Source organism: Peromyscus leucopus, chromosome 3 (assembly GCF_004664715.2).
Source record: "Peromyscus leucopus breed LL Stock chromosome 3, UCI_PerLeu_2.1, whole genome shotgun sequence".
NCBI lineage: Eukaryota > Metazoa > Chordata > Mammalia > Rodentia > Cricetidae > Peromyscus > Peromyscus leucopus.
The window spans coordinates 72,895,856-72,921,509 of record NC_051065.1 but is presented as its reverse complement, the minus strand read 5'-3'; the positions used below and the strand labels follow the sequence as shown (position 1 = coordinate 72,921,509).

At 48.4% G+C, this 25,654-nt stretch overlaps 1 protein-coding gene across 2 annotated transcripts; it reads right to left on the bottom strand.

Moving 5' to 3' along the window:
* Positions 1 to 1,670: 1,670 nt before the first annotated feature.
* Positions 1,671 to 24,561, bottom strand: Wipf3 (WAS/WASL interacting protein family member 3). Of its 2 annotated transcripts, XM_028864126.2 has the most exons (7): positions 23,782 to 24,559; positions 21,815 to 21,949; positions 19,916 to 20,671; positions 16,587 to 16,709; positions 15,422 to 15,523; positions 7,581 to 7,657; positions 1,671 to 4,448 (listed from the first exon to the last, which is right to left on the bottom strand). In XM_028864126.2, exons 1-7 carry the CDS (start codon positions 23,948 to 23,950, stop codon positions 4,425 to 4,427), a joined length of 1,386 nt encoding a protein of 461 aa, XP_028719959.1. In that variant the 5' UTR covers positions 23,951 to 24,559; the 3' UTR covers positions 1,671 to 4,424. The 2 variants fall into 2 exon arrangements, with proteins under 2 accessions (XP_028719959.1, XP_028719960.1); XM_028864127.2 differs by lacking the exon at positions 15,422 to 15,523 and having other exon boundaries at positions 23,782 to 24,561.
* Between the last annotated feature and the right edge of the window lie 1,093 nt (positions 24,562 to 25,654).

The window sequence follows — 25,654 nt, the reverse complement described above, 5'->3', positions numbered from 1 at the left end:
AAAATGGTCACCCATTGTAGAATACGGAGATTTTTCAACACATTCCATGTGCCCCAGCGATTCCACTTCCTAGTGTGTACCAATAGAGTTGAGGACAGGGCTGGAAAAGATGCCTGTTGGGTCACCTTCCTAGTCTGTTAGATGTTACATAACGTGGTGTATCTGTGCAACGGAGGACTAGTCAGCCTCCAAAGGAGAGGGCCATTCTGATACATGCCACAATATGTGTGAATGTTCTGGACAGTATAGTGGGCAAAGTGAATTAGTCACAAGAAGACATATATAACTCTGTTTACAGGAAATACCTAGAGGGAACAAATGCACAGACTGCTTGCTTTCCAGAGTGTGGGGTGTGCCCTTACTTAGCTCTGGGGCCCAAGTGTTCAGGGCGTGACGGTGTGGCTTCATCACTATGTGTCCACGTATACGTTTACACCCTGATTTGGCTGATGAGGAAACTGAGGCACACCCAAGTAATTTAATCCCCCAAACTCAAGAGATTCATATTCGTGCCCACCTTTCAACTCTAGTCTCAGCCAGCTCCAAGCAGAGGAAGCTCATCTCCTCGGTTCCAGGCTCCGGAGTGTCCACTAGAAACACAACGTGGAGGTGAGAGGACTCTGCTCGGCAGAGAAGGCTCTTTTGAAGAGCTTGCTGAGTGTCAGGGGAGAGCCTAAGTGCTTTAGGTTGAAGGTTTCCTGAGTGTTGCATGCCTAAGGCCCTGGATTCAGTTCCTAGTACTGCAAAATAGTTAAAAACCAAACCTTCCCCATTTTAACACACTGGCAGAATTTATAAGCAACATACTTGGCCCATACTGTAGTAATAAAACTGGTAAGTATATTGTTATCTATATTAAAAAATGCATATGCAAAGTTTTCTTCCCTCCTGCATTTTTGGCTTTTCAGATAACAACAGAAAAGGTTTCCAAAGGGGTCTAGAGGGATGGCTCAGCGGCTCAGTGATAATTGCTTAGGGCTTTGGGGGAAAATTTGACATCGTCAACGAAGATGGGAGACCTGAATGTGGACCTGGAGAGACAGGGAAGCTGTGTCAGCCAGACTGAGCCCCGTGCCAGGGGTACGTAGTGATGAGCTACCCGAGGCAGGCCAGGGCAGGCCAAGAGACACACGGCTACACGTTTTAGTCGCTCTTTCAGTAAAGCTAACAGCCATTTACAAAGGCTAATGTCGAAGCAGACTTTTGATTTCTGGGGAGGCGACTGGAAAGGGCCCTTTTCCTTGGCAAAGAGGGGCAAGTAGGCACAGTACGCTGGGACAGGGCAGAACAGGACCAGAGGACTCAAATTCAATTCCCAACACCCATGTTGGAAAGCACACAACCACCTGTCACTCTAGTTCCAGGAGATCTGACACCCTCTTCTGGCCTCTGTGGGTACCTGTGCACATGGCATACACACATAGATGCATATACATAAATAAAAATAAATATATTTTAAAGGTGCTACTCCAGAAATCGCTGGCCTTTGTTTAAGCCCTCCCAATCCTCAAAGATGTGTCTTAGTACTTGTCTAACTGTTACACGTTGCATTCCTGCACCACAGCCTCATATCACATTCCAGAAACGTGTGCAGTCATCACATGTCAATCAAAGAGGCTTAGATCAGCACTGGTGATCACAGGTGGGTTTTGCAGGGAAACAATCACAGACACTGCCACTTATTAAAGTTTATTGGACAAAGGAATGAGTCTGCAGTAGGAGACGCCGAGAAATACAAAATATAGGTGGGACACTGGGGAGTCACAGTCTGCAATGTGAGGAGAGGCAAGGACGGCAGCGACGCCTCCACATGTGAGTTCACGGTCAAGGGCCCAACCTGTACACTGCTGGTGGGAACCGGACATACCCACTAGAACTTGGAGGGTTGTAGCTTCTTCAGTGACAGGTCTGGAGGAGAGCTGCTAGGCCAGATCCCTGAGAATGCTTCCTGCTTGCTATTTTTGGTTTCTGCTTGTTCTTCCCCTCTGTCTTTAAATAGCTTTAAAAATTATTTATTGGTTGTATGTACGTGTGTGTGTGTGTGTGTGTGTGCATGTGTGCATGCATGTAAATGAAGGCACATCTGTGCACATGCCAATGGAGGCCAGAGGCCAACAACAGGTGCCTTTTTCGTTCTCTCTACCTTATTAGAGTTTCTTGCTAAACCCGCAGCTCGCTAATTTGGAGAGGTTGGCTGGCCACTGACCTTCTTGGGATCAGCTGTCTCTACTTAACTCACATGACCTGGGCTACAGACATTCACCCCCATGCCTGGCTTTTGTGTGGGTCTTGGGGATATGAACACAGGTCCTCAGCTTGGGCAGCAGGCAGTCTACTGACTGAGATATCTCCCTAACCACTCTTGAATAGTTTTCATTTCTGTCCCATTACTGTAGAACATGATGACATGAATAACTCACTGGACGAGCAGTCTACTGCACAGGCAGGTCTGCCTTGCTGATGGCCCTCCTTGCAATTATTAAAGCATCTGATGATTATTACTTCGCATGGCTGGGAGTAGAGGGGAGTGGAGCCTGACCTTTCTGCCAGCCTTCAGAACCAACACCACAAATCAGCAACATGGAAGCTTCATGGCCCTTCATGTAGTTGTTACGATGGCTTGAGTCATGTCCCAGAGAGGGGAACTTGACCCTGGTTCAGTTTCTACTATCTGGAATTGGAAAGCACAACACCATCGTAGGATGTTCGCTCCAAAAAGCAGTCAAGTGTCTGCAGACACATGGTTGAACGCTCTCCCTGTCCATCATCTCTGGATGACCTGGCCGGGGCTAATGCTCTTGTTGGTGTGAGTGTCAGAGTGGAGTGCTCCAAAGCACACGGTTGCTTGCTGCCCCTCTCCCCCTTAGCAGCTATTCTGAGCACAGTGCAGGGATCCTGTTCTTTCTTTCTCCCCTTCTCTGCTACAGCCTCCCCATTCCAGCTGATGGGAGCATCCGGGGCCTGACAAAAGAGAAAGCATGCTTCCCTCCTTGAGGCTCCAAGAAGGGTGTAAAGGGCAGCCTCAGCCTGGCTGGGCCTTCTGTCTACTCAGGGCAGCTGAACTTGCTGCATATATCTGCCTGCCGCCCCAGGTACACACCACAGAGCAAGAGAGCCGTCAGACATGCGTGCTTTTCACACGCCCTGGGGCTGACAGGTGTTCGGGGATCCCTACCAATGGACTGCTTGGTTCTTTTGTATGTGTTTGTATGTGGGTACATATGTTCCTGTGTGGAGTGTGCATGCACATGTATGTGTGAGCCTGGAGAGGCCAGAGGTCAACTTTGGGTATTGTGGCCTCAGGAGTTGCCTACCTTGTATTTGAGATAATGTCGCTGTCTGGGACCTGGGGCTCCCTGATTAGCCTGGCTGGCCAGTGAGTCCCAGGGATCTGGTTGCTCCTGCTTCCTCAGCAATAGGATAACAAGTGTGTCCCTCCACATCCAGCTTTATGTGGGCACTGGCAATTGAACTCAGATACCAACGGAGCTATTGCCCCAGCCTCATTTTGTTCTTTTTTAAATGTATGTTGTATTTCTCATGTAAATCCTACACTCAAGGTGGGGTTGGGGGCAGGGAGACCTCTGAGGTAAAAATAAGCTTATCATAGTCATGAGCTATGTACATTTGTCATCTGCAGGGGTGACAAGATATCAAAATCTCATAAAGCTGACTTTAACCCTGGCTACCAGGAAGGAGCTGGAACCTGGGAGGGGCAGAGGGAAAGCGACGGAGCCTGGGCACTAGGGCTGCTGTAAACAGTGAAAGCATTGGCTACTTGTAAAAGAATCCAGGTACAAAAGGGGCCCCTGCGGAAGGCATGTGAGGGGCCACGCCCTCTCTAATCTTTGCATTGGGATATATTTACATTAGGCAGCAAAATGACATCCCTGTACTGATAGAAAGAAGCGAGACGTGGCATCTCGCTCCCTGGAGGCTGTGTGGCACTGCGGGACCTGGGGACACACCGCTTCCTCTGAGCTGCAGTGTTTATAAGGCATTGTCTGGTTTGATTTTGCAGTTGGTATGATGAGAGTCGTGCCAATAAGAAGCCGTTGTGGATATTTATGACTTTGGGACTGCTTGAAAACTAAGGATGCTCTGAAAAATGTTTCAGAATCTAGGAAGGACCAGCCTGCAAGCATATTTTACAGTCACAGTGGACACTACAGGGTGGGATAGGGCTCCATCTGTACAAGACAGACAAATGCCAAGATGCATATTTAAAAATATTAAAATATTACTCAAATAAAAGTTGACTAAAATGGTGCTTTAAAGTTCGTGCAAATCATTATTTACAATAAATAACGCTCCATTCAGAGCCTGCCTATCAAATGAATAGAGCTTGAGTATGGTAGAGTCTTGACGAGTTATCCTGGTGTCCATCTTTCAAGAACCCCAGGACCTTGGCTTCATCCATCTTCTCACCGGAGTGCCTTGAGGGATAACTGCAGAGACATGATGGAATAATATTGAAAAGGGGTCACAAGACTCATTGCTCACAAAAGACCTGCCAGGGCTGGGATCACAAATTTTCTTGCAGGTGAAGTGGCCCCATTATGTACAAGGAGCTGGGTGTTTGTTTGTTTGTTTGTTTTTGCCTCCTCACCCCCAGGGATTGAGAATGGGAAGAGGTAACGGAGACCTGAAATTAATGGTATGTGGAGACCTGATAGTGTCTTATGAACATTTATGGAAGCAAGCACATACAATTCACTTGGCAGGAAGCTCAGGAAAAGCAAACAGCATGAAGAAGAAACCATGTGAAGGTGATAAAAAATAGGGAAATGGACCAAAGTCCTCAGACTTCCAGCCGGGGGCCACTGGACCCATCCCCACAGGTAACTACTCCCTGGCTCTGTCCACTGTCTCCAGCCCAGTGGTTTTCTTCTGCTCTGCTTTGTGTCCTCGAGCAGTGAAAAGAAATTAAGATGATTTCCAATGAGACATAAAATGGCTTGATTTTGAGATGCCTAAAGACTACAACCTCTCCTTGACTGAATTGGGGTCTTCTTTACAGATATCATAGCCAACCCATGGCTGGGAGCCCTGGGCTAGAAGCCTAAAGATATAGGTCCAGAAAGATGTAAACTATTATCAAGGATGATTTAGGTGTGTGCTTGTCCTGGGGCTGGGGACTGGGTCCTGCCCGAGGGCACACACAGCCTTGCTGCATTGACGGAGATGGCTGCTCTTGCTGTTCGGAATTTGACATGACAAACGCAGTGGGAACACCCCGCAGAGGTCAGATAGTCACCCTGGGTAACTCCTTGACCTTCAGCAACAAGTTTCCCTTTGGGGAAAGATGAGCCTCTCTCTCCAGCTTGACCATCAGGCTATTATAAAGGGTCAAACGTGAGAACACAGACAAGCTAACTGAAAAACAGAAAAAGCTTTGTACATGTAGGGACTAGGGGTATGATGATTATTTTCTTTTTCTGATCATAAAAATTATTCAATTTAGAAAGTATAGGACTAGAGAGAAGGCTCAGAGGGTAAGATCCATGACTGCTCCTCCAGAGGACCCAGGTTCAATTCCCTGCACCCACATGGTAGCTCTCAGCTTCCCACTCCAGGTGCAAGGCGCCCAGTTACCTCAAGTGCCTGTCTCCACAAATGTGCAAAACCTTCTGCACTACAGTTGCTCTTACAAGGTATTTTATCAGTGCAACAGGAAAAGTTACTAATGTAGACCTAGTCATTAGTGTTTGACTATCCAAAGGAGAAACAGAAAAATGGAAGGGAGGGAGGGAATCTCCCAGAAAGCATTTCAGCTTGAAGGGGAGAGGCTTGCAACAGTCTGGGGGAGGTGAGAAAATGATGGATGCTGACATCAGTATCTGAACCTCTGTGATTTAAAATCGTGAGGAGGGAGTGGGTAGTTTTCTTCCCCAGTGTGTACAAGTTGCTCCAAGAGGCCTTTCATGGGCGTATGGGTGGAATGGCTGGCTGCTGATGTCTCATGAGCTGAAACTGAGCAAAATTGACTAGTTTACAGCTCAAATCTCTCCTGGACATTGTTAAGTCTTGATGCCAGAATTCCAAGACAATTGCAACAGAGTATCAGAGACACCACAGTCCAGGCAGAGTGGCAGACTGTGGTGCCTCTTTCCACCTGTCAATAATCCTGCATAAATCTGTCCTCTTTCCCTTTTCCCCTCTATGAACTTGTTACCATTACACACTCACTTTTGAACCTGTGATCATCTGACAGTGGTTATATGATCCTTGGATTTCCTGTGTTTAGAAAAGGGGGTGTACTGGAGAGACGGCTCAGTAGTTAAGATCACTGGCTGCTCATGCAGAGGGCCTGGGTTCAGTTCCCAGCACCCATACGATGGCTCACAACTACCTGTAACTTCAGTTCCAGGAGGTCAAATGCCCCCTTCTGGTCTCTACAGGAACTGGCAGACACATGCGGTGCACATACAGACATGCAGGTAATTACACATACAATAAAGATAAATAGAAAAGGGGGTGGGGCCTTTCTGGGGTCAGGGGTTCAGGGCAATCACAGGACTCTAGTACCTTCCCAGCCAGGCCACTTCTTTAACTGTCATACAGTTGCTGAATGACCCAGTTCATCAACATCCAGCCTGCTGTCCAATACACAGAACTTGGAAACAGGTGTAGGCCCGGGCAGGAGAAACAAAGGATTTTTATCTTTTTGTTAGTTTGTTTCTCAAGATAAGATTTCTCTGTGTAACAGCCCCAGCTGTCCTGGAATTGACTTTGTAGACCATGCTGGCCTGGAACTCACAGAGATCCACCTGCTTCTGCCTCCTCAGTGCTGGGATTAAAGGCATGTACCACCATCGCCCAGCAAAAAGGATTTTAAAAGAGGAGACCATATCACTTGCAGTGAGAGATGCCGCCTCTACCCAGGTTAGAAAACTCACAGTATAAGTTATTTTGGCTGAGAACAAGGGCTTTCATGTGGTTTTTCCTCCTGGCTTTGACAATTAGCTACATGTAGCCAATGGCACTTAAATTGTGATTAAATTTCGGTCAAAATCAATTATAATATTGACACAAGAAAAGCCCCAAAGAACTATCTAGTCTATAGGTGAGTGAGAACACTGAATCCTATGCTACAGACGTTATGGGGTGTTCCCCAGGCTTCTAGAAGGATCAGACTCAGGAGGAACGAGACTGCAGGGTCTGAGTGAGTGAAGACCTTCTGTACGAGGCACCGACTTAAGGAAAGTCCCTTCCACACAGCAGAGTTTGAAACTGTAGGTCTTTCATTCTGGCCCTTAACAAAGGTACAACAAATGGCCTTCTCAAGGAAGAGGAGTCAGAGGGGAAGCGAAAGCCATTTGTTGAGAAGAAATCCCTGTAGCCCTGTGGTTCTCAACCTTCCTAATGCTTCTACCCTAAGTACAGTTCCTCATGTTGTGGTGACCCCCGCCACAAAGTTATTTTGTTGCTACTTCATAACAGTAATTTTGCTGCTGCTGCTGCTGCTATGAATTTTAATGTAAATATCTGACATGCAGGATATCTGATATGCTATCCCAAAGGGGTCACGACCCACAGGTTGATAACCACTGTGGTAGAGCCTTCCAGGGAGGTGTTACCTGAGAATTTCTGTTTTTGATGTCATCGGAGCTCTGCCCAGCCGCCTCAGCTTGGAGCCAGGAACCAGGTGTGCGGCCTGAGAGAAACAAGAGTGATCTCACCATCTATTGGCCCAGGGCCTCTGTACCCTGTGGAGACACTTCTGCTAAACCAGCACTTAAAAGACCGGCAGGCAGACGAGCCCCAGGCAACATGAGCCCAACCTGAAACCTTCTGCCTTCTGGCCCCGGACTGTGCGTTTCCATCATCTTCTGTGTCACAGGCCATGGGCTCAGGGAACCACAGTAGTGACGTGTGAGGAGGCCTTCCTGACAGGCATGTGCCCGGCCTCCGGGCATACTTCTCCATCTGCCATTGCGACAAGCCAAGTACTGCGCAGGTACCATAGGCTGATGTGATTCAGGCTTCCATTCAGTGAAGCCCCAACAATATACCTTTATCTCCAAGATGTCCTGGGCTTCAATATTATACAAGTCACACAGGATATAACGCCATAGCGAAGAATTGAACGGATGTAGAAGATAATGGGGGGCGGGGGGACCCACATGCCTCTTAGCCTGCATGTCCCACACTCAAGTCCAGTTTCTCATGCCAGCAGCACCACAGCCGAAAGTCTGATTTTTTTTTTTTTTAAAGATGATTTGCTCAAGTTTTAAATCCACGCCTCTAGGTGTTCTCCAATTTTCCCTTCAGTTGATGGTTCTGAACCTCATTTCCTGGGGTCTCCTTGTCCTGCCTCTGTCTGGGACTAGGGATTCCACAGCCGCATATCCAAGTGTGCCCTAGAATCTGGGATTCAGAGCTACTTAAACAGCAACGTGGTTACTGAGGACAGTCTCTGTCTGACAAATGGTTCTAGGTGCTGGGAGCTTTAGGACGACATTATGTTTCAGCAAGCAGCTGCTTGAATGTTTACGAAGATGATTTGGGGTGGGGTGAAATTGTACGGAAAGAAAAATCTAGGTTTTTAAAATCCATCAAAAAACATAATAAGCAATTTTCCCTCTTGTGTGGTAAAGTTGCCATTTAAAAAACTCTCCAACACTTTTGAGGTTTTCTACAGTTGTACATATTTGGCGCCGTGACAGTCTTATAGGATAAAGCCCAACTTTTAATGAACTATCACAAAGCGCTCTGAAACTCACAAAACACTAATCAAGGTTTAAACCAGGGACTGTACTTGTTCAAGAATAAAGATGTTTGGAGCAAATAACAGAGAGAACGTTGGCTCTTTCAGCTAGTTTGAATAAAAAGTACCAAGACACCGACATAGCCCCGATGTACTTCCACGTGAGAAGGCAGCCTTGCAGACTGTGGCCATCCTTAGCTTTACAAATGGCCTGTCTGCTACAGAGAAACCTCTCACTTGGTGTAGATTTTCCGGTCCAGCCTTCACTAACATTTTGGTTAGCTTGGTGTCCCTTGTGGGTCTGTGCTTATACTGTGGGACACTTACCACATCTTTCAGCTCTACTCACCCTCCTGGTAACTACCACAAAGGACTCTAGACACCACCTCCGGAAACATTTGCCCCCATCTGAAAACCACTGGCTAGTAACGTAGGCATCATGGGTAGGCAGTTCCCACCAGCTTCTATAGCTGGTCAGAGCAAGGAGGTAGGAGGAAAATTAGCTTCCCCATGGAAATAGAAAGCAAGCTCCACATCTGGCTGCAAGAAAAACTTCACTGCTGTTGGGAGTGAGTGGCTGGGACATCCTCAGGGGGAGTCAGGATGCTTTGAATTGACAGAGCATCTTAGAGGGATTTTCCCTTGTGAGATACCACTAGACTCTCTGGGGCCACTCTGTAAACAGTACTTCCCACCTGCTGTTTCTGCACAGACGGGCATTTCGGATTCAGTGGAATGGCAGTGCGCCCACTTCCGCTTCTGTGGTTCATAACATGAAATGTATTTCAACTCTTCTTCCCCAGCTCATGTCCCTGTTGTCCTGAGAGCCAACATGCTGCCACCTCCTGACTCACCAACACAGCTATGGATACAAAGGCACTGGGACCATGGGGTTAAAGGTTATTTGCGTTTGGACCAAAAGCCTCTGATGGCTTCTAGCCTTACTCTTTGTCATGTGTAAACCAATGTGCATTGATGTCTCTTTCTAAGCACAACCATACTTTCATATTATGAGGAAAATCTACTTATAGGCAACAGGAGGGTGGCCAGGTAGGGCTTGGGCAGGGTGCAGAAAGGGTTTACAGACTTGGGTGGCCACTAAGGCAGAGTCTGGTAGATGTGCTAACACCAGCCTCAGAGAGCAGTTCCCATGAACTGTTACATGTATTCGGGAAAGGTGGCTCCTATGAAGATCAGACGTGTCAGGCATGGGCCAGCACTGGCTAAGTCTTGCAGGAAAGTGAAGAGGTAGTACCATGAGGGACACAGAGCACTCACTGGACGTGGAGCGCAGAACCTGGGCACTAGCCTGTTTTTGCACCCAGGTAGGGACATGGACCAGCCATTTTCTTTACTATTGCCTTGATTTCTTAGCTGTATATGGAGAAATTGGGCCGGATGGCCTCAAACAGTCTTCTCAAATGGAAGGCTCTCAACTTTCCACATTGCTCACCTGGTTTTCCTCACCTTCCCCAGTTGTCACTGGTATAAAAGGGACCAGATCCCCTCAACAGAGGTCAGCCCACTTGGCCCTGAGCTGGGTTGGTCTCCTGGTCCCCATTTCCTCCTGTGCATGGACCAGAACTGGCCTAATCCTATCTACTCTCCCTATCACTTTCAACTTCAAATTAGTTTTAAAGATCAGACTGCAATATGCATCTATTATAAAAATCTGGACAGAATAGTAAAGAAAAAGAGTGAAAGCCACACAGCATTTTCCCACATTTCACATTTTCGTGTTCTTCTAGTCTCAAGTCCTCCTTTACTACATAATACATAAATCAATACATTTTTTGTAAAATGTTATATGTTCTTTTTTGTACAGTCTTGCTTGGGCTGTTTTACTGATATGGTAGCATCACCAAATATCCAATATACTGTTTTAATAGTCATAAGAGTTTTAGCATGTGACTACGCTGTAATTAATTTAATCCCATTGATGGAACTTGGTGCTATTTCCAAAATTTTCACTCTGTAGGCAGTTAGCAATGTATATGTGATGCGATATTTTTTATTTTTCAATCCAACCATTATTTACAGAGCATGTAGTTGGTCCCATCCTGGGAGGTAGAAGAGACAGAAGACAAAGATGACTGATGCCTTTGATGGGACAACAGAGCATGGAGGGGCAGTCTGGGCGCAGGGAAAGGAGAATGTTGGAAGGAAGGGGTGCCAGGCCACTCTTAACACCGCTGTGGATGAGATGTGGTGACATGGAAGTCCAGGAGTGGCCATGGCAGAGGATCTGCCATGGCTAAGGGGGCAGAAAGCCCAAGAGGAGAAAACAGGAGAGGCACTCCAGATAGAGTCGGGGCAACCAAGGAGCTGAAGGGAGGTGCGACAATTGCAAAGGCAGAGCAGCATCTTCGTGGTGTCACAGGAGTGAGGCATACCCAGAAGAGACAGCATTGGGACAAGCAATAGACAGCCAGCGGGCAGTTCAGCAAGGCTGTGGGCAACAGCGTTATCCAGAGTGGTAAGGGTCGTACCCCATTGTCACTACAAGGGTGGAACTGGATATGGCCAGTGGCCATGTGTTTTTCCTACTGAGTATCACACTCTTGGGACATCCAGTCCTTTGAGTTTAGTAAAATGAACCCCTTGGTGATGTTAAAGTTCTGGCAATGTGGTAAGGAAGTTCTGTAGCTTGTGGGAATAGTTGGATAATTGTATTGTGAGTGGCTTCTAAAATTGGATCAGACAACAGTGAGCCTTCACACGGCACTCACTGGAGTGGCTATGAAATTAAATAAATTAAAAACTGAAGGTGGTGTCAGTGAGGATGTGGAATAACTGAGACGACTGTGTGCAGTTGGTGAAGATGAAGAATGATTGACTGCTATGGAACACAGTATGGTGGTTCCTCAAACAATTAAAAGCAGAATTTCCTTATGACCTGACATTCTCCTTTGGGAGATATATGGAAATCAATTGAAAGCAGAGTCACGAAGAGACCTCTGAACACCTATGTGCTTAGTAGTAGTATTCTCAATTGCTAAAATATGGAAGCAATTCAAACGTCTAACAACGGGCAAATAGATAAATGAAATGTGATGTATGATAGATGCGTACACATATGTGTCTACCTGCAAGACTATTGAAGGCCATTCTGACTAACATGGGTGAACCTTGGGACATTCTGCTAAGCGAAATAAGCCAGCCACAAAAATCAAATAGCAGAAGCTCCTACCTACATCAGTTATTTACGATGTTCAGACCATAGAGAAAATAAATTGAGTGGTGGTTGTCAGGGGCTTGGACAGGACGAAGCCTGGAGTTATTATTTAATGTGTGGGGTTTTGGTTCTGAAAGGTGAGAATCATTCCGAAGTTTGGGTGCATAACACTGTGATCACACTGAACAGGCCAACACTTAAACTTGGTTTAGATGGGGTCTTTCATGTTTCATTTTTCTCACAATTGAAATTTCCTCTAAAAAGTAGAATTTGGGGTGTGAGCACAGTCCCATTTGAAATCAGCCACTTTCACACTGAACTGACTGTGATGGATGTAATTAACTGGGAACATGGGAATAAGATGCATGGGTGCTGTCTCCTCTCCCATCCTCCACCACAGGGTGAGGTACTCACTGGTCTAAATCTTTCTAGTGGGTGAGAACCTCAGCAAGTATTTGCTGACATAATGATGACCTTTCTTTCTGATATAATGACAATAAGCATTTGTGACCTGAGAATTTTTCCTAAAAAATTATGTTTTTTCCCCCTCACTTGAATACATGTTAGTAAAATAAAACTCAGTTAGTGACATTGCATGTGTGGGAATGTGACAGTCAATCCTAACCTGATAACTTAACTGCTTTTGCCTGCCCAGAAATGAACTGCTCTATCCCAGTCAGCAGAGTGCTCAGACTTGAGTAATAATTTACACAGGTCCCTTTGGGTGACTAAAGAAACTTAATATGGAGCCAGGCATCCCTTAAGGGCCGTTGACCTTTTGCTCTGGAATGCCTGGGAGATCCTTGTGACCTGCAGGTGAGATAAGAATAGGACAATGGGCTGGGAGGTATTAACAGCCGCCTTGGCTTCTGTAAAGCTTGCTTATCGCTATGGGGAAGGGATGGAATGGTCTTTTTATTACTATATAGCAGGAAAGTAAGAAACAGCTGAGGGAGCGAAACAATTTTCTTAACCAAAGGTGGATTCCATGGAGAGTTGAAACACATTCCTTTCTGATGGCCGCCTTTAAAACCCACCTTGGCCCCCCTTCCAAATGGCAGCACGCTATTTGGCCCTAAGGCTACCATCCCTCTGCTAGCAGTAAAAATGAGTTCATTCATCTGCATTTGAACTGAGTCTAAGTCTTTGGTTTCTCCCAGTAGATTCAGATGCCACACATGTGCATTAATGAATGTAACGTGTAACCATCACCACTAGCTTGATTATTATCAATTATTTGGCTATAGACGTTTACGTCCATGTTTTTATTTGAATTCTTTGGCATCTAAACAATGAGAAGAATTGATGGGCCATGCTGTAGTTTGGATCTGGAATGTCTTCAAAGGTCCAGATGCTAACGGCTTTGGGGTTCTATCGGGAGGTGGGGGAGCCATTAAGAGGTGGGGTCTGGGAGGTCTTAAGTCACTGGAGGACTTGTCCTTGAAAGATTGGCACCTGCCATACTCTGTCTCTCTTTAAGAATAAGAGCTCATGTCTTCATTCATCTGATACCTGTGCACACTTCACAAGGTGCCTCTGCAGGACAAGACCACAGCTGCTGTTTACCGACATTCGCCAGCTTGAGTCCTGGGCCACCCGAGCCAGGCACACTGGTCCCTCACATGCCATGGGACACTGATGATTGTGACATACATCTGAACTGTCATACTCTCTCCTGGTCTTTGCTGTCCCCAGCCTGGATGGTTCCTGCCCACATGGAAACGTGGCTTTCTCCTTACAACTTTGGGTCCCTAACTTCTGCCAACATGCCCATGCCCTACCTGGCTCCCTCACTGGCCCAACTCCAAACCTCATGCCTGAGATAACTGAGGGATTCTGTCAACAGTCATCAGCTCTCTTGTGCATTAAGAAAAATTTCACTCCTCTGACCTGCCTAGTTTTATGTCAACTTGACATGAGCTAGAGGCATCGGAGAGGAGGGGACCTTCATTGAGGAAAGGCCTCCATAAGATTGAGCTGGAAGCAAGCCTGTAGGGCATTTTCTCCATTAGTGATGGGTGGGAGAGGGACCAGCCTTGTGTGTGGTGCCAGTCCTAGACTGGTGGTCCTGGGTGCGACAACAAAGCAGGCTGAGCAAAGTATGAGAACAAGTTAGTAAGGAGCGTCCCTCCATGACCCGCATCAGCTCCTGCCTCCAGGTTCCCGCCCTGCCTGAGTTCCTGCCCAGACTTCTTCGATGATGGACAGCTTCCTGGAAGTATAAATGAAAGAGACCCCCTTTTCCCAAGCTGATTTTGGTCATGGGGTTCCATCACAGCAATAGAAACCCTAACTAAGATGCCTATCCACTTCAGAGTATGGGGTGAGCCCGGGCACCTGGCTTCTCACTGTGGCCTCTGATGTCCACAGTGTGCCTGTGGCCACCTGTCAGTTCATGTGCATGCTGCCTGAGAAGGAATGCTAGGCGGACACAACACCCACTTTCATGCACAGCTGGTTTTCACTCTCCGTCAGAACCTTGAGAAGGTTTGGCTTCTGGGGCCTTTACATTTCTCTTTTCTTACTCTTATTCAGAGGGCACACCGGGCCCCTCGTCTAGAGTGAGGTCTCACAGGCAGCAGAGAGAATTGTACCCATGTGGATGCTGAGATGCCAGCAGTTTCTCTATTGGGCACAGCAGACACAGAGCTGAGCCCCATAGTAGGGACTTTGCCAAGCCTCTGCAGGGACAGGTCCACTGAGTCTGCTGCCCCTGGACTCTGGTTTGGGGCCAGCCTTGAACATGTCATTTTCCTTTTGAGTTCACAGACAAATGACTCTGACCCGGCTTTGGTGGTGAGATAAGGACACATGCGTAGCTGCTTCTACCCTCTCCTACCTTCTGCTGTACCGAATGACCCAGGACTGCACAGGAACTGCACAGGACTGCTCAGTAGCTGCAGAACCCCTTTGAGGTCACCTCTCCAACCCTCAGTTTTCTCTGGCCTTCCTGCTGTTTTGGCCTCAAGAGGCATCCATTCAGCCTCCCTTTGGAGCCTGCCTATCCAATGAAATCAGGAGGAAGATCCCCGGGCTATGAGGTTCGACTTCAGCTGTGCACTGGAGGCGGCTGGCAGCTTGCAGCAGCTCTGACATCTGGGTCTCACTCTTGAGTACAGGCAGCCTGGCCTCCAGGAGTCTAAAAGGCTGGCCATTGCTATGTGTCGGCAAGACTGAGAACCACTGGCCTTTGGACATGTTCCATTCCATGGTTTGCCAGAATCTGATGGGGTTCTTTTCCAGTTATTAAATCTAAGAGCCCATGTCCCATTTCTCTGTTTGGGTGTCAAGTCTCCCAGCCAAAGGCCCTGGGGAAGGAAGGATGCAAACCACATCCTAGCAATTTCTAAGGGATGCCAGTGAGCTCTGGAGTTCTAGAGACACCTCTAAGTGAACCATTAGGCATTAGGACCAATGCGCCTCCTTAGGCTCGTGGAAGTCTGCACAGTACAGTGTCCTTGCTAGGGGACAGTAAAGTGACAGTGCTCTCTGTAGGTGCTTGGTGCTGTGGAGGGTCTTGGTGAAGTGGTACTTACTTCTGGGGACCTTGCTGGGGTATATCTTCTGACATGGTTTGAATTCATCTGGAGGGGGAAAGTCTTCCATGGAGTGGAACGTGAATTTAGACTCGAAGTCATCTGTACGTGTGAGAAATACGGGAATTGGAGTTTACTCAGATTATTACTGCTGGGACCCAAGTGTGACTGTGTTCAGAGGCACGCAGGTCATGCTGACTGAACACCCTGCTGGCCGCTCGCCTGCTCTGTGCAAGGGCTTTGGTGGCAGGGTTATTTCTCCAAGCGTCTGCCTGCTTTTCAAGTACTCCTGGCTGGACAAGAGGATGCAGCGGAGGCAAAATGCGGTCATCCCCCATCCACGCGCCTAAGATCCTCCGCCCACCTAAGGGAGCCGCTAAAGGAACAGAAAGAGGCTCCAGTCGGGAGGACAAACCCAGCAAAGGACCTGGGATTTGGCTCCAACAAGAGTGCTGCTGAATCCCCCAAGGAAGACTTAGAGGAGAAGGAGACATGTCGGCTTGGCTGTGTCCAGTGTGAGGCCTGGCTTCCCAAGCAAATGGGTTCTGCCCTGAAGCTCTGGTGAGGACCGAAGGGGCCCTGGCCCCTTTCTGATCTGATAGTAGCTGAGCACACAGAAGGGATGTGGAGTCTTTGAGGACCCCAGATGGCTTTCTTCCAATCTCTTGTTTTAGTTTTCCTCCTGCCTGGCAAGATGTCCATTTATTCCCTCCCCTTATCCAAGCAACTCTGGTCTTTTAGGCTTATGGACCTACCCTCCATGGATGGGTTTAGGGCTGGACGTCTTCCTTCTATTATCTGAGTCACAGGGCTAGAGAGTGGGTCCTAGACCTGCCCAAAAGACATGGAGGCCAAGTCCCTATTTCACAGATCCTGAAGGCTAATCTGTGCTCTCTGTTCATGGCTCACTGAGAAACAGATACTGTAGTGACAGCATAGGAAACCGGTCAACTGTCTGCTGCAACTGTCTCCCCTTTAATCTCAGGGTCATGGGTTCATGCCCCACGTTGGGCGTGACAGTGACCGAAGCCTCAATGGGGCTTGGAACTTCCAGATCAAAGCTGGAATGGCTACCCACTACATCCTGCCCCCTGTGGGTCGGCAGGGGGAACCTTTGGCCTGTCTTAGGGGGGCAGGAAGCCTGCTCTGCAAGTGGCGTCCTTACCAATCACGTGCTGGCTTCCATTCCGCAGCTGGCCTCCAGGCTGCTGGCTCTTGCTGGAAAGCTCGGTGGTGGGCGATCTTGCAGGTGGAGCTGGAGGTGGGTTCAGCTTCCCTCCACTGGTTCCTTAACAGAGAAGAGGGTGGCCATTCTTACACAGAAGTAGGATGGTAGATTTTAACTTTATGTGAGGAGTTCAGTGGTTAGCTCCTGCAATGTTATGTGAGAAGTAAGAGGGCGGCAGCTGGAGCCAACCTGGTTGGGACTGAACCAGTTGGCTTAATTGGCACAAGCCACATACCTTCTTTGTACCTCGGTTTTCTCATCGATACAATGCGAGTCATACCAGTCACATATATTTGTCCCTTAATTTCCTCATCCATACAATGGGAATAATACCAGCAAACATTTTCTGGAGTCGTTGAAAGGATTAAATGGGTTAAAATGCATGATACAGTAAGTGTGCCAACCTTAGCTGCCACTGTACTATCAACGATGTGATAAACCTCATGGTCGGATGTTGTAAAATGTTAAAGACGTGTTACATTCCTTTATGCTGTGGAATATTTGTTTAATAATGCAAAAACACGTTGCATTCTCTTATGTTGCATTTGTTTAACTCCGTGAAGCTGCATTACTTTGCCTGTCCAAAACACCTGATGGATCTAATAAAGAGCTGAACGACCAATAGCTAGGCAGGAGAGAGAAATAGGCGGGGCTTCCAGGCAGAGGGAATAAATTGGAGAGGAGAAAAGGGGAGGGGTGAGAGAAGGAGAAGGAGAGGAGGACACCAGAGGCCAGGCACACAAACAGCCACGGAGTAAGAAGGAAAGAAAGGAATGCAGAATAGAGAAAGGAAAGAGCCTAGAGGCAAAAGGTAGATGGGATAATTTAAGTCAAGAAAAGCTGGCTACAAACAAGCCAAGCTGAGGCCGCACATTCATAAGTGAGAATAATTCTCCGTGTAATTATTTGGGAGCTGGGTGGCAGGCCCCCAGAGAGTAAAAAATATCCAACAACAGTCAGATGACGTAGCCCCAGAAAAGCACCCACTGCAGAGCAACAGGAACTGGAAGAGGAGTCCTAAAGACGAGGGCCCGGTGAGGTCAGAAAGAGGACCTTCAGAGGGGTGGTCCTGTCCTGGGTTCTTCCCCCACCAGCTCTCTCACGCTACAAACATTGGTTCTCCTTCCAGCCTGGGGAAAATCTTCTTGCCTGCCAGGGCCCAGTTCACACCACTCTCCTTTCTCACGCCTTCCCCGGTCAGGGTGGTGAGAGTCTCTCTCCTTCACAGTGCTTTGCAGCTGCCTCGTACAGGGTCTCTAACCCACATCCTGGTGCCTCAGTACAGGCGTCCGACGGCTACCCATGCCCTCAGTGAACCTGTCATGTTCTTGCTGCTTGCAGTAACGCTGCCCCAGCATCCCCTGTGTTGGGAGATCACAAACAGCCTCTTCTGTCACACACACACACACACACACAAACAGCCTCTTCTGTCACACACACACACACACACACACACACACACACACACACAAACAGCCTCTTCTGTCACACACACACACACACACACAAACAGCCTCTTCTGTCACACACACACACACACACACACACACACACAAACAGCCTCTTCTGTCACACACACACACACACACACACACACAAACAGCCTCTTCTGTCACACACACACACACACACACACACAAACAGCCTCTTCTGTCACACACACACACACACACACACACACACACAAACAGCCTCTTCTGTCACACACACATACACAACTGGACTGAAGCAGGAGTGCCCTCATTGTGTAGCTATCTAAAGACACAGAGACAAAGGCTGGACAAGGGCCTGCAGTAGCCCAGAGGCTTGAGTCTGGAGCAGGCAGCAGAGTGCCAGGCGAAGTGCGCACCAGCTGCACCATCCTGCCTCTGCTGTACCCTCAGGGCTTCCAACTCTCCTCAGTCCCTGCCTCCTTCCCCTCCCTTCCTGCTTTCCCCTCCATAGGTACCTGAGGGGGGCACTAGGGACACACTAGCACGCCCCCCCCCCCCAACACACAAGCCTGTTGAAGGAGGTGGAGGATAAGGCTCTGATACTTTATTGGATGGGAAGCTGCCCATAAGGGACTAGGAAATAAGTCATACACCACAAGCCTAGCCATATGCAGGCCCCCATTTCATCTCATGTGAAAGGTGGCATTATTTAGAAAACACCTCTTAACTAGCATCCCTTAGACAGGGGTGGATGGGGAACCTAGGATTTGAATTCACTACAGATCCCAAAATACCTTTAAGAAACTTTCTGCACATGCGCCTGTATATTTGTATGTAGTGTGCAGACATGCGTGGTGTGCATGTGCATATGAGACCACATGTATATGTAGTATGTATATGTGTGTGGAGCATGTTTATGTATATATGTGGTATGTGGAGTGTGCACATGTACATATGTGTGTGTGTTTATGTGTGTGTGTGTATTGTACATGTATATGATGGACCTGGGTGTGTGCACATGTGTATGTGGTATAATGTGTGTATGATGGACTTGCGCGTGTGAGTGGGGTGTATACCAGTGTACTTGTGTAAACAGATGTGTGCTGATGTGTGTTCATCAGCCTGTTCATGTGCTGAGGGTTTCTGCATGCATGTCTGCATGTGTGGGTATATGGTGACACTGTCTCTGCTGCACACAGCCCTTGGCGCGCATGCTCTCTCCTCCACAATGCATGCTTCATTCACAATCTGCTCTCTGCGGAGGAATTAGTTTTGCTTTGGCTCAGTAGGCAAGCCTGTTTTCTTGAGTCCACTGGGGAATCTGCCACACTGCAGACTGTGTTCCAGGGGGTGGGCTATCAGTGCAGCTGGAAGGCGGACAGGCATCACTCGGGCAACTGAACCAGAGACCTAGTTCTGGAAACTGGCTGCACCCAACCCAGGGAGGAGGTCCAGAGCCAGGCTGACTGAAGGATAAACACTACTTCTCTAGCCTTCATTGCTGCTAGAGCCAGACCAGTGTCAAGTACCCTAGGGACTGTGAGAGACAAAAAAGTCTGCCTGCCACCCTCTTTTACAGACAAGAAAGCACAGAGAGGCTAAGTGGTTTCCTCATGACACACAGCTAGCAACCAAGGGGATCAAAGCCAGCATCTCTCTGGCACCTTCTGCGGGATCCGAGGCAGGACTCCCAGCCTCCCTCACCAGTGGCTCCCACCTCTAGACAAACAGTACGATCCCACAGAAGGGCCAGGCTTGCGTGTTCTGGTGGAAATCGGGTGAGCCCTGCCAAGTTGCCCACGCGGCTCCGTGGAACCTTGAAGGCTGCTTTACCTGGGCCTCGCCGCTTCTTCTGTAGGATGGCCTGGGAGCCGGGAGCACCCGGAGGAGTGGGCAAGGCCTTTTGTGTCTGGAAGCTTGGAGACTTGGGGGGCAGCGGGGGAGGAGTCTCGCAGCCGCCGCCGCTGTTGTTCGAGCCTGGCAAAGGGGGCGCGGGCGCGGCGGCCCTGGGGGAGCAAGAGGCGTAGGTGGGGAGCGGTGGCGGCACTGGTGGTGGTGGTGGTGGTGGAGGAGGAGGAGGGGCTGGAGGCTCCCGCACCTCCTGTGCGGGGCTGCTGGGCTCTGGGTGGAGCCCTGGGTACCCACAGGGTGGGAGGAGAGGGAGCGGGGGCGGGATGGGCGGCAGGTGCAGTGGGGCTAGTTGGGGCCTCACTGCTTTGTCACCAAGCACTGCAGCTGAGGGAAGCGGGGGCGCGGGTGGGATCAGGGGTAGAGGGGGAGGGGTGCAGGGTACAGGGGGTGGCGCCACAGAGGGATTCCCCTTGGTTGGAGGGACAGGGTGGGACACCAACGGGGCTTTGTTTGGGGAGGCCGGGGGCAAGGGTGGAGGTGGAGGTGGGGGTGGGGGTGGAGTGGGAGGCGGTGGAGCAGGCACATTGGGGCGAGGAGGGACCGGCCTGGCAGAGCTGTGTGCCTCTGAGGCATTGCCCAGCCTGGGAGACGCAGGGGCCGGAAGGGGGCCACTGATGGCTTTGGTGGGGAGCCGGGGAGAAGGCGCTCGGGAGCCAGGGCCCTGCCCCGTCTTGCCACCTGGAAGTGAAACACATTCTAGGTTAGAGCAGCAACACGGGAAGGGAAAAGTCCAGGGGAGTGGGCAGCATGCAGGCCTCACAAGCCTGATGTCCCTGCAGCTGTACAGTAAACTATGCAGGTCCATTGTGAGGCTGTCTACGCAGCAGCCTCGGCGTGTGGCTCGGCGGCAGGAGCTGTTCTCCTCCGAGACAATAATAAGCAAAACACCCTTTCTACTCCTCACAGCAGCACTGTGTTTGCCCAATTTTTAATTTGATGGTTCTTAAAATACTGAACGCCCGCTGAAGCATAAATTATTGCTGCAGGCTATGGCCTCCTAATGGCTTCAGTGACTGGATCAGGCCCTCCCGTGCTGTCTTTGAGTGATTGTGCTGGTATTCTGGCAGGAGGTGAAGTGGTGAAGTCCACTTCCGGTCCCTGCTGGGCTAGTCTCTTACCCTGACCCAGAGGACGGAGCAGGAAGTAACACTTGCTAGACTTCTAAGTTAGCTCCCTAGACTTCTAAGTTAGCTCTCTCGCGAGCAGCCCAGGACAGTCTCAAGGGATCATGCACATCTTGCTTCCCTCTTGAGACCCAACATGGCGACAAGCCCTAGACAGCTTGCTGCAGATGTGCAGATCATATAGCTCCGAGGACAACCAGTCCAGTTGTGCCAGCTGATGCCCCAGAGATAGGGGAAGTAAGCCACCTCTCCAACTTGCAGCTGTTTGCAGACGCTAAGGGAGCCTAGCTGAGACCTCCCTACATTACGAATAGACAGAATTACGGGCTAAATAAGCAGTTGTTTAAACCGCTTATACTTACATTTGGGTCCACAGCAGTGTCTAACTGATACAGTCATGGAGATTCATTACAGCTCAACACAAAGCTTGTGGACCCACAGCATTAGCATGTCTATTATGAATGGAACTCCGTCTAACCGTGACACCTTTGCTAAACAAGTCATTCTTCAATCATGATGATGTCATTTAAATAGGTGAGATTTTAAAAGATTCCCCGAGAACACTTCTGTGCTTTGGGAACTTCCAGAATTAAAGGTCTCAAATACACAGATTCATACTACACAACTATTAATAACCACATGCCCTACCTGTGGAGAGCATGAAGGAAGACCGCCAGGCTGCTGGACCCTTCCTTACCTGCCACATCCCTCTGGCCCGCTGGTCTCAACACAGGAAAGCCACCAGCAAAGAGATCTCCCAGGGCCGGGGGTGTGTTCCCTCCTCGGCCACTGCTGCCAGCACTTCCTCCATCTTTGCTGGTTGCCTTTGAACCTGAAGAGAAGAGGGGTGAAGACAGCAGGAGCAGCTGAGCAGGCTACTCTGCACCCAGCATGTCCCCCACACCTCAGCCTGCTGGATACCCTCTCTAGTCTAGTCCTAGCAAAGTGCTGGCCATGTGTGGCTCCAACCACAAACCCAACTTGGCATGGGAAAGTCTAGGCCCCCTTCACCTCGCAAAAGCCCAGGCTTAATTCTCTCAGACATGTCAACTTCTTAGCCAAAGCACTGGCCAGAGACTCAAACAGGAAGTTAAGGCCTGGGAGGGTTTCTGCTTGGGAACTTTCCTTTGTGGCTGCTTGGCTTTCAGGCCCCAAGCAGTTCGTGCTTCCCCGCACGGCTCTTTCTTCCCTGCGTACTTTTAATTTATGGGTCAGAATGTCCCATGTGGATATCACTAACCCCTGCCTTCCAGATCCGCAGAAGATGCTCAACTTAGACAAGAATTCCTGCTTTGAATGAGATGTTCCCCCCCACAGTCTCAGGTATCTGAACACTGGGTCCCCAGGTGATGGTACTGTTTGGAGAAGTTTAGGAATGGCCTTGTTGGAGGAAGTATGTCGCTGGAGGGGGGATTTGAGAGTTTACAGATTCTAGCCATTTCCAGTTTGCTCCCTGTTTCCACTTTGAGGTTCAAGATCTAAGCTCCTAGCTTCTAGCTCCATCTGCCATGCTTCTCCTCCGCCATCATGGACTCTCATCCTTCCAGAAGCGTAAACCCAAATAACCTTTTTCTTCTATAACTTGTCTTGGTCAAGGTGTTTTATCATAGCAATAGAAGGACAACTGAGACAAACTAAGGTTAACCCACAGCCATCAGGGCGTGGTGCCCACTGGAGGATGAGTGACCAGATTTCTCTGATTATATACAGTACTCATCGGTGTGATTAGGAAGTGGGTGTGGCAATAATATAAGTCTGTAATTGATCTTCACCACTTAGACAGTGAGTCTAATCAGAAATAGATCTTCATTATAATCAGTGCAGAAAGTGTTTCTTTTAAAATGTGTCTATCTTTGGGACTAGAGAGATGGCTCAGCTGTTAAGAGCATGCACCGCTCTTTCGGAAGACCTGAATTCTGTTCCCAGCACCGACACTGAGCAGCTCACAACCTGCTGCAACTCCAGCCCCAGAAGAACTGGTGCCTCTGGCCTCTGCAGGCACCTGTACTCACATGTACATATCCACAGGCATGCGCGCGCGCACACACACACCCACACCTACACCTACACAATTAAAAAGAATAAAATAACTCTTTAAAAATGTGTGTCTGTATGCACTAACACGTGTAGTTAGAGGTTATTGAGGTACAATAATAGTTACAGGGCCATTTTTGAGAATTGCCATCATTTTGAAATCTATGATGTCATAATAATATCTAACATTTCAAATAATTCTGGGTATAACATGTTAACTTTTTGCAATCTTGACCAAATGAAAAAGAGGGATGATTCCAACAGTGTTGTGAATGTTAACTTATGACACTCAATGGGACATTTAAAAAATGGTGAAATTTGTTATGTGTATTTTGTCAATTTAAAAAACGATAGTTATCATGAAGGGCTTTTTGTTTGTTTTTATTTTTGTTTTTTGCTGTTGTTTTGTTATTGAAAAGTAATGAAAGATGCTCCAGTCTCTACTACCTGTGGACTTTTGGAAAGGAAAGTCTGACTCTCTTGCCCGGTGGCACGGCCTGTCCCCTAAGCATGTCTGAGGTGGTTTGAAGGTGCTTGGGTCACAAATGCAGACCAGGCAGTGTTGTGTCTGGCTGTGTTCTCTCCACCCTGCCCTGGGCTCCCAGCAGGCTCCACGGAGCTCTCACTTACTCTCGATTTGTGGGGCACTGCGGTCATTGATCTGGGTGACTTTTCGCAGGCGCTTTCCTTGCTGGATGTCGGCCAACAGCGCACTCCGACCTTTCAGATCTGTCTTCCTCAAGCTGGGTGCCTCTGTACTAATCTGCAAGGGAATTGGGATTTGACTGTCATTGGACATAGCATTTGCAGAGAGACAAAATGCCCCATCAGCTGCACATCTCTTCTACAGGAGTTCTGCCTTTTCTGCCCCATTCCCAGGGTCAAGCACGCCCATACCATGTTCTACAATCTCAGGTCATGCCCACACCACCTCTGTCCCTGGGACAGTCTATCCCACTGCCGATCTTGAGTATACAGTCATGGTGGTCTCAAGGAGCCTCTTTATACACCTGGGCTTCCATTTTTGCATGTCTCATCTCACAGATCTGCTCACAGATTCTGAATGGGCCTATTGTGGACCATCATGTTTCTTTGCTGAAGCAGATTCAGGCTCTGGGAGCTGGTTTTGTGGGAGGTATGGTGATTTGCTATGGTGACCTTTATATGATCTTGTAGTACAGGGGAGAACTAGGAAGCTCAGAGGAAATGGGGCCCCCAAGGGTGGGAGAATTAGGAAGATAAGGAGTCAGGGGTCACAGTCTATTTTAGTGACTATGTACTCCATTTACTGGGTGGGTGGATGATTGAGTAAGCGAATGAATGACTGAATTGGATCCGGTAGGTGTAAGACACTGTGTGAACTCTCCCAAGCATACACTTGTGCCTGGGACACAATTATGTACCACAAGGAGTTAATTCCCCTACATGGCAGTGCACAGCTGAGCATTCACTGACTGTCACGGAGAGGGGGACCACAGAGTGTCCAGAAAGGACCATGTGGACCAGGTAAATTAGGCTTCCAGGAAGATGTGAAGCCTCACACAGTTCCTGATAGGGGACTGGGCTTTGAAAATCCTTGCTCTAGTCAGCAAAGGGGGGCGATATAATGTTAGGAAACGATCTCTTACTTTCTAAGCATTTGCTGGACCTCACAGCTGAGTTACTAGTACATCCTGAGGTCACTGCCATCCTACTGGGTACTCAGCCTGTTTGCTTAACCGGCCTTTACGAGAAGACCGTAACAGGCAACCTCACCTGCCTTACGTTTCCCATGTGATCAGTGTTTACAGCCTAAGCTAAGGCGTAGCTCTAATTTCAAGTTAACATATATACATGCATATATTGCTCCCGAGCCATGAGTAATGCATGCATGTATGTATGTTATGGCAATAAATGCTGAAAACAGCAAATAGGTTGAAAGCAACTTTATACACTAAACATCTGCCATAAGCAGTGGAAGCAACATATGGACATTGCTTGATAGCATTTGTTTGTTTGTTAGCTGTGTCGGTTGGAGTAAGTCAAGTGTTACCCGTCGTAAAACCCTGTTAAAGATTTCTGTAAGGTATCTCCAGTTCCTTCCTGTGTGATGCTTTCGTGCTGTTCCATAAATACAGAACAAAAGTCCTTTGTCAGGGACATGGGCACACATGCATGCACTTGTGCATGTGCGCACGCGCACGCGCGCACACACGGACAGATTCATAAGTCAGCACTGAGGCAGGCCCAGCTTCAGGATGCAACAATAGACAGATTATAGACAGGAGAGAGACAGAGGATGCAGGGAGAGACGTGGAGAATTCAAACTCCAGCTTGCTCTTGGTTAAATTATTCTAAGATTTCTTTCCTTAATTTGACACTGACACATATTGTGATTCTGAGATCACAACTAATGCATCTGATCTGACACAGAAGAGAAGAGATTAGATCCCCTGACAGAAACTCCTGAGCTGTGCAGTGCCAGAGACTAAAACAAAGGCCACTGTGTTCTGGGCGAAACGTA

Bases quoted from the DNA above. Each gene is read 5' to 3' on its own strand.
- Wipf3 (XM_028864126.2), bottom strand. From the start codon at position 23,950: ATGTCCAATGACAGTCAAATCCCAATTCCCTTGCAGATTAGTACAGAG. The intron at 20,672-21,814 runs GTAAGGAAGGGT...TTTCACTTCCAG, and splicing joins GGGCCAGAGGGATGTGGCAG to GTGGCAAGACGGGGCAGGGC. The intron at 15,524-16,586 runs GTAAGGACGCCA...TCACACGTACAG, and splicing joins TGGAAGCCAGCACGTGATTG to ATGACTTCGAGTCTAAATTC.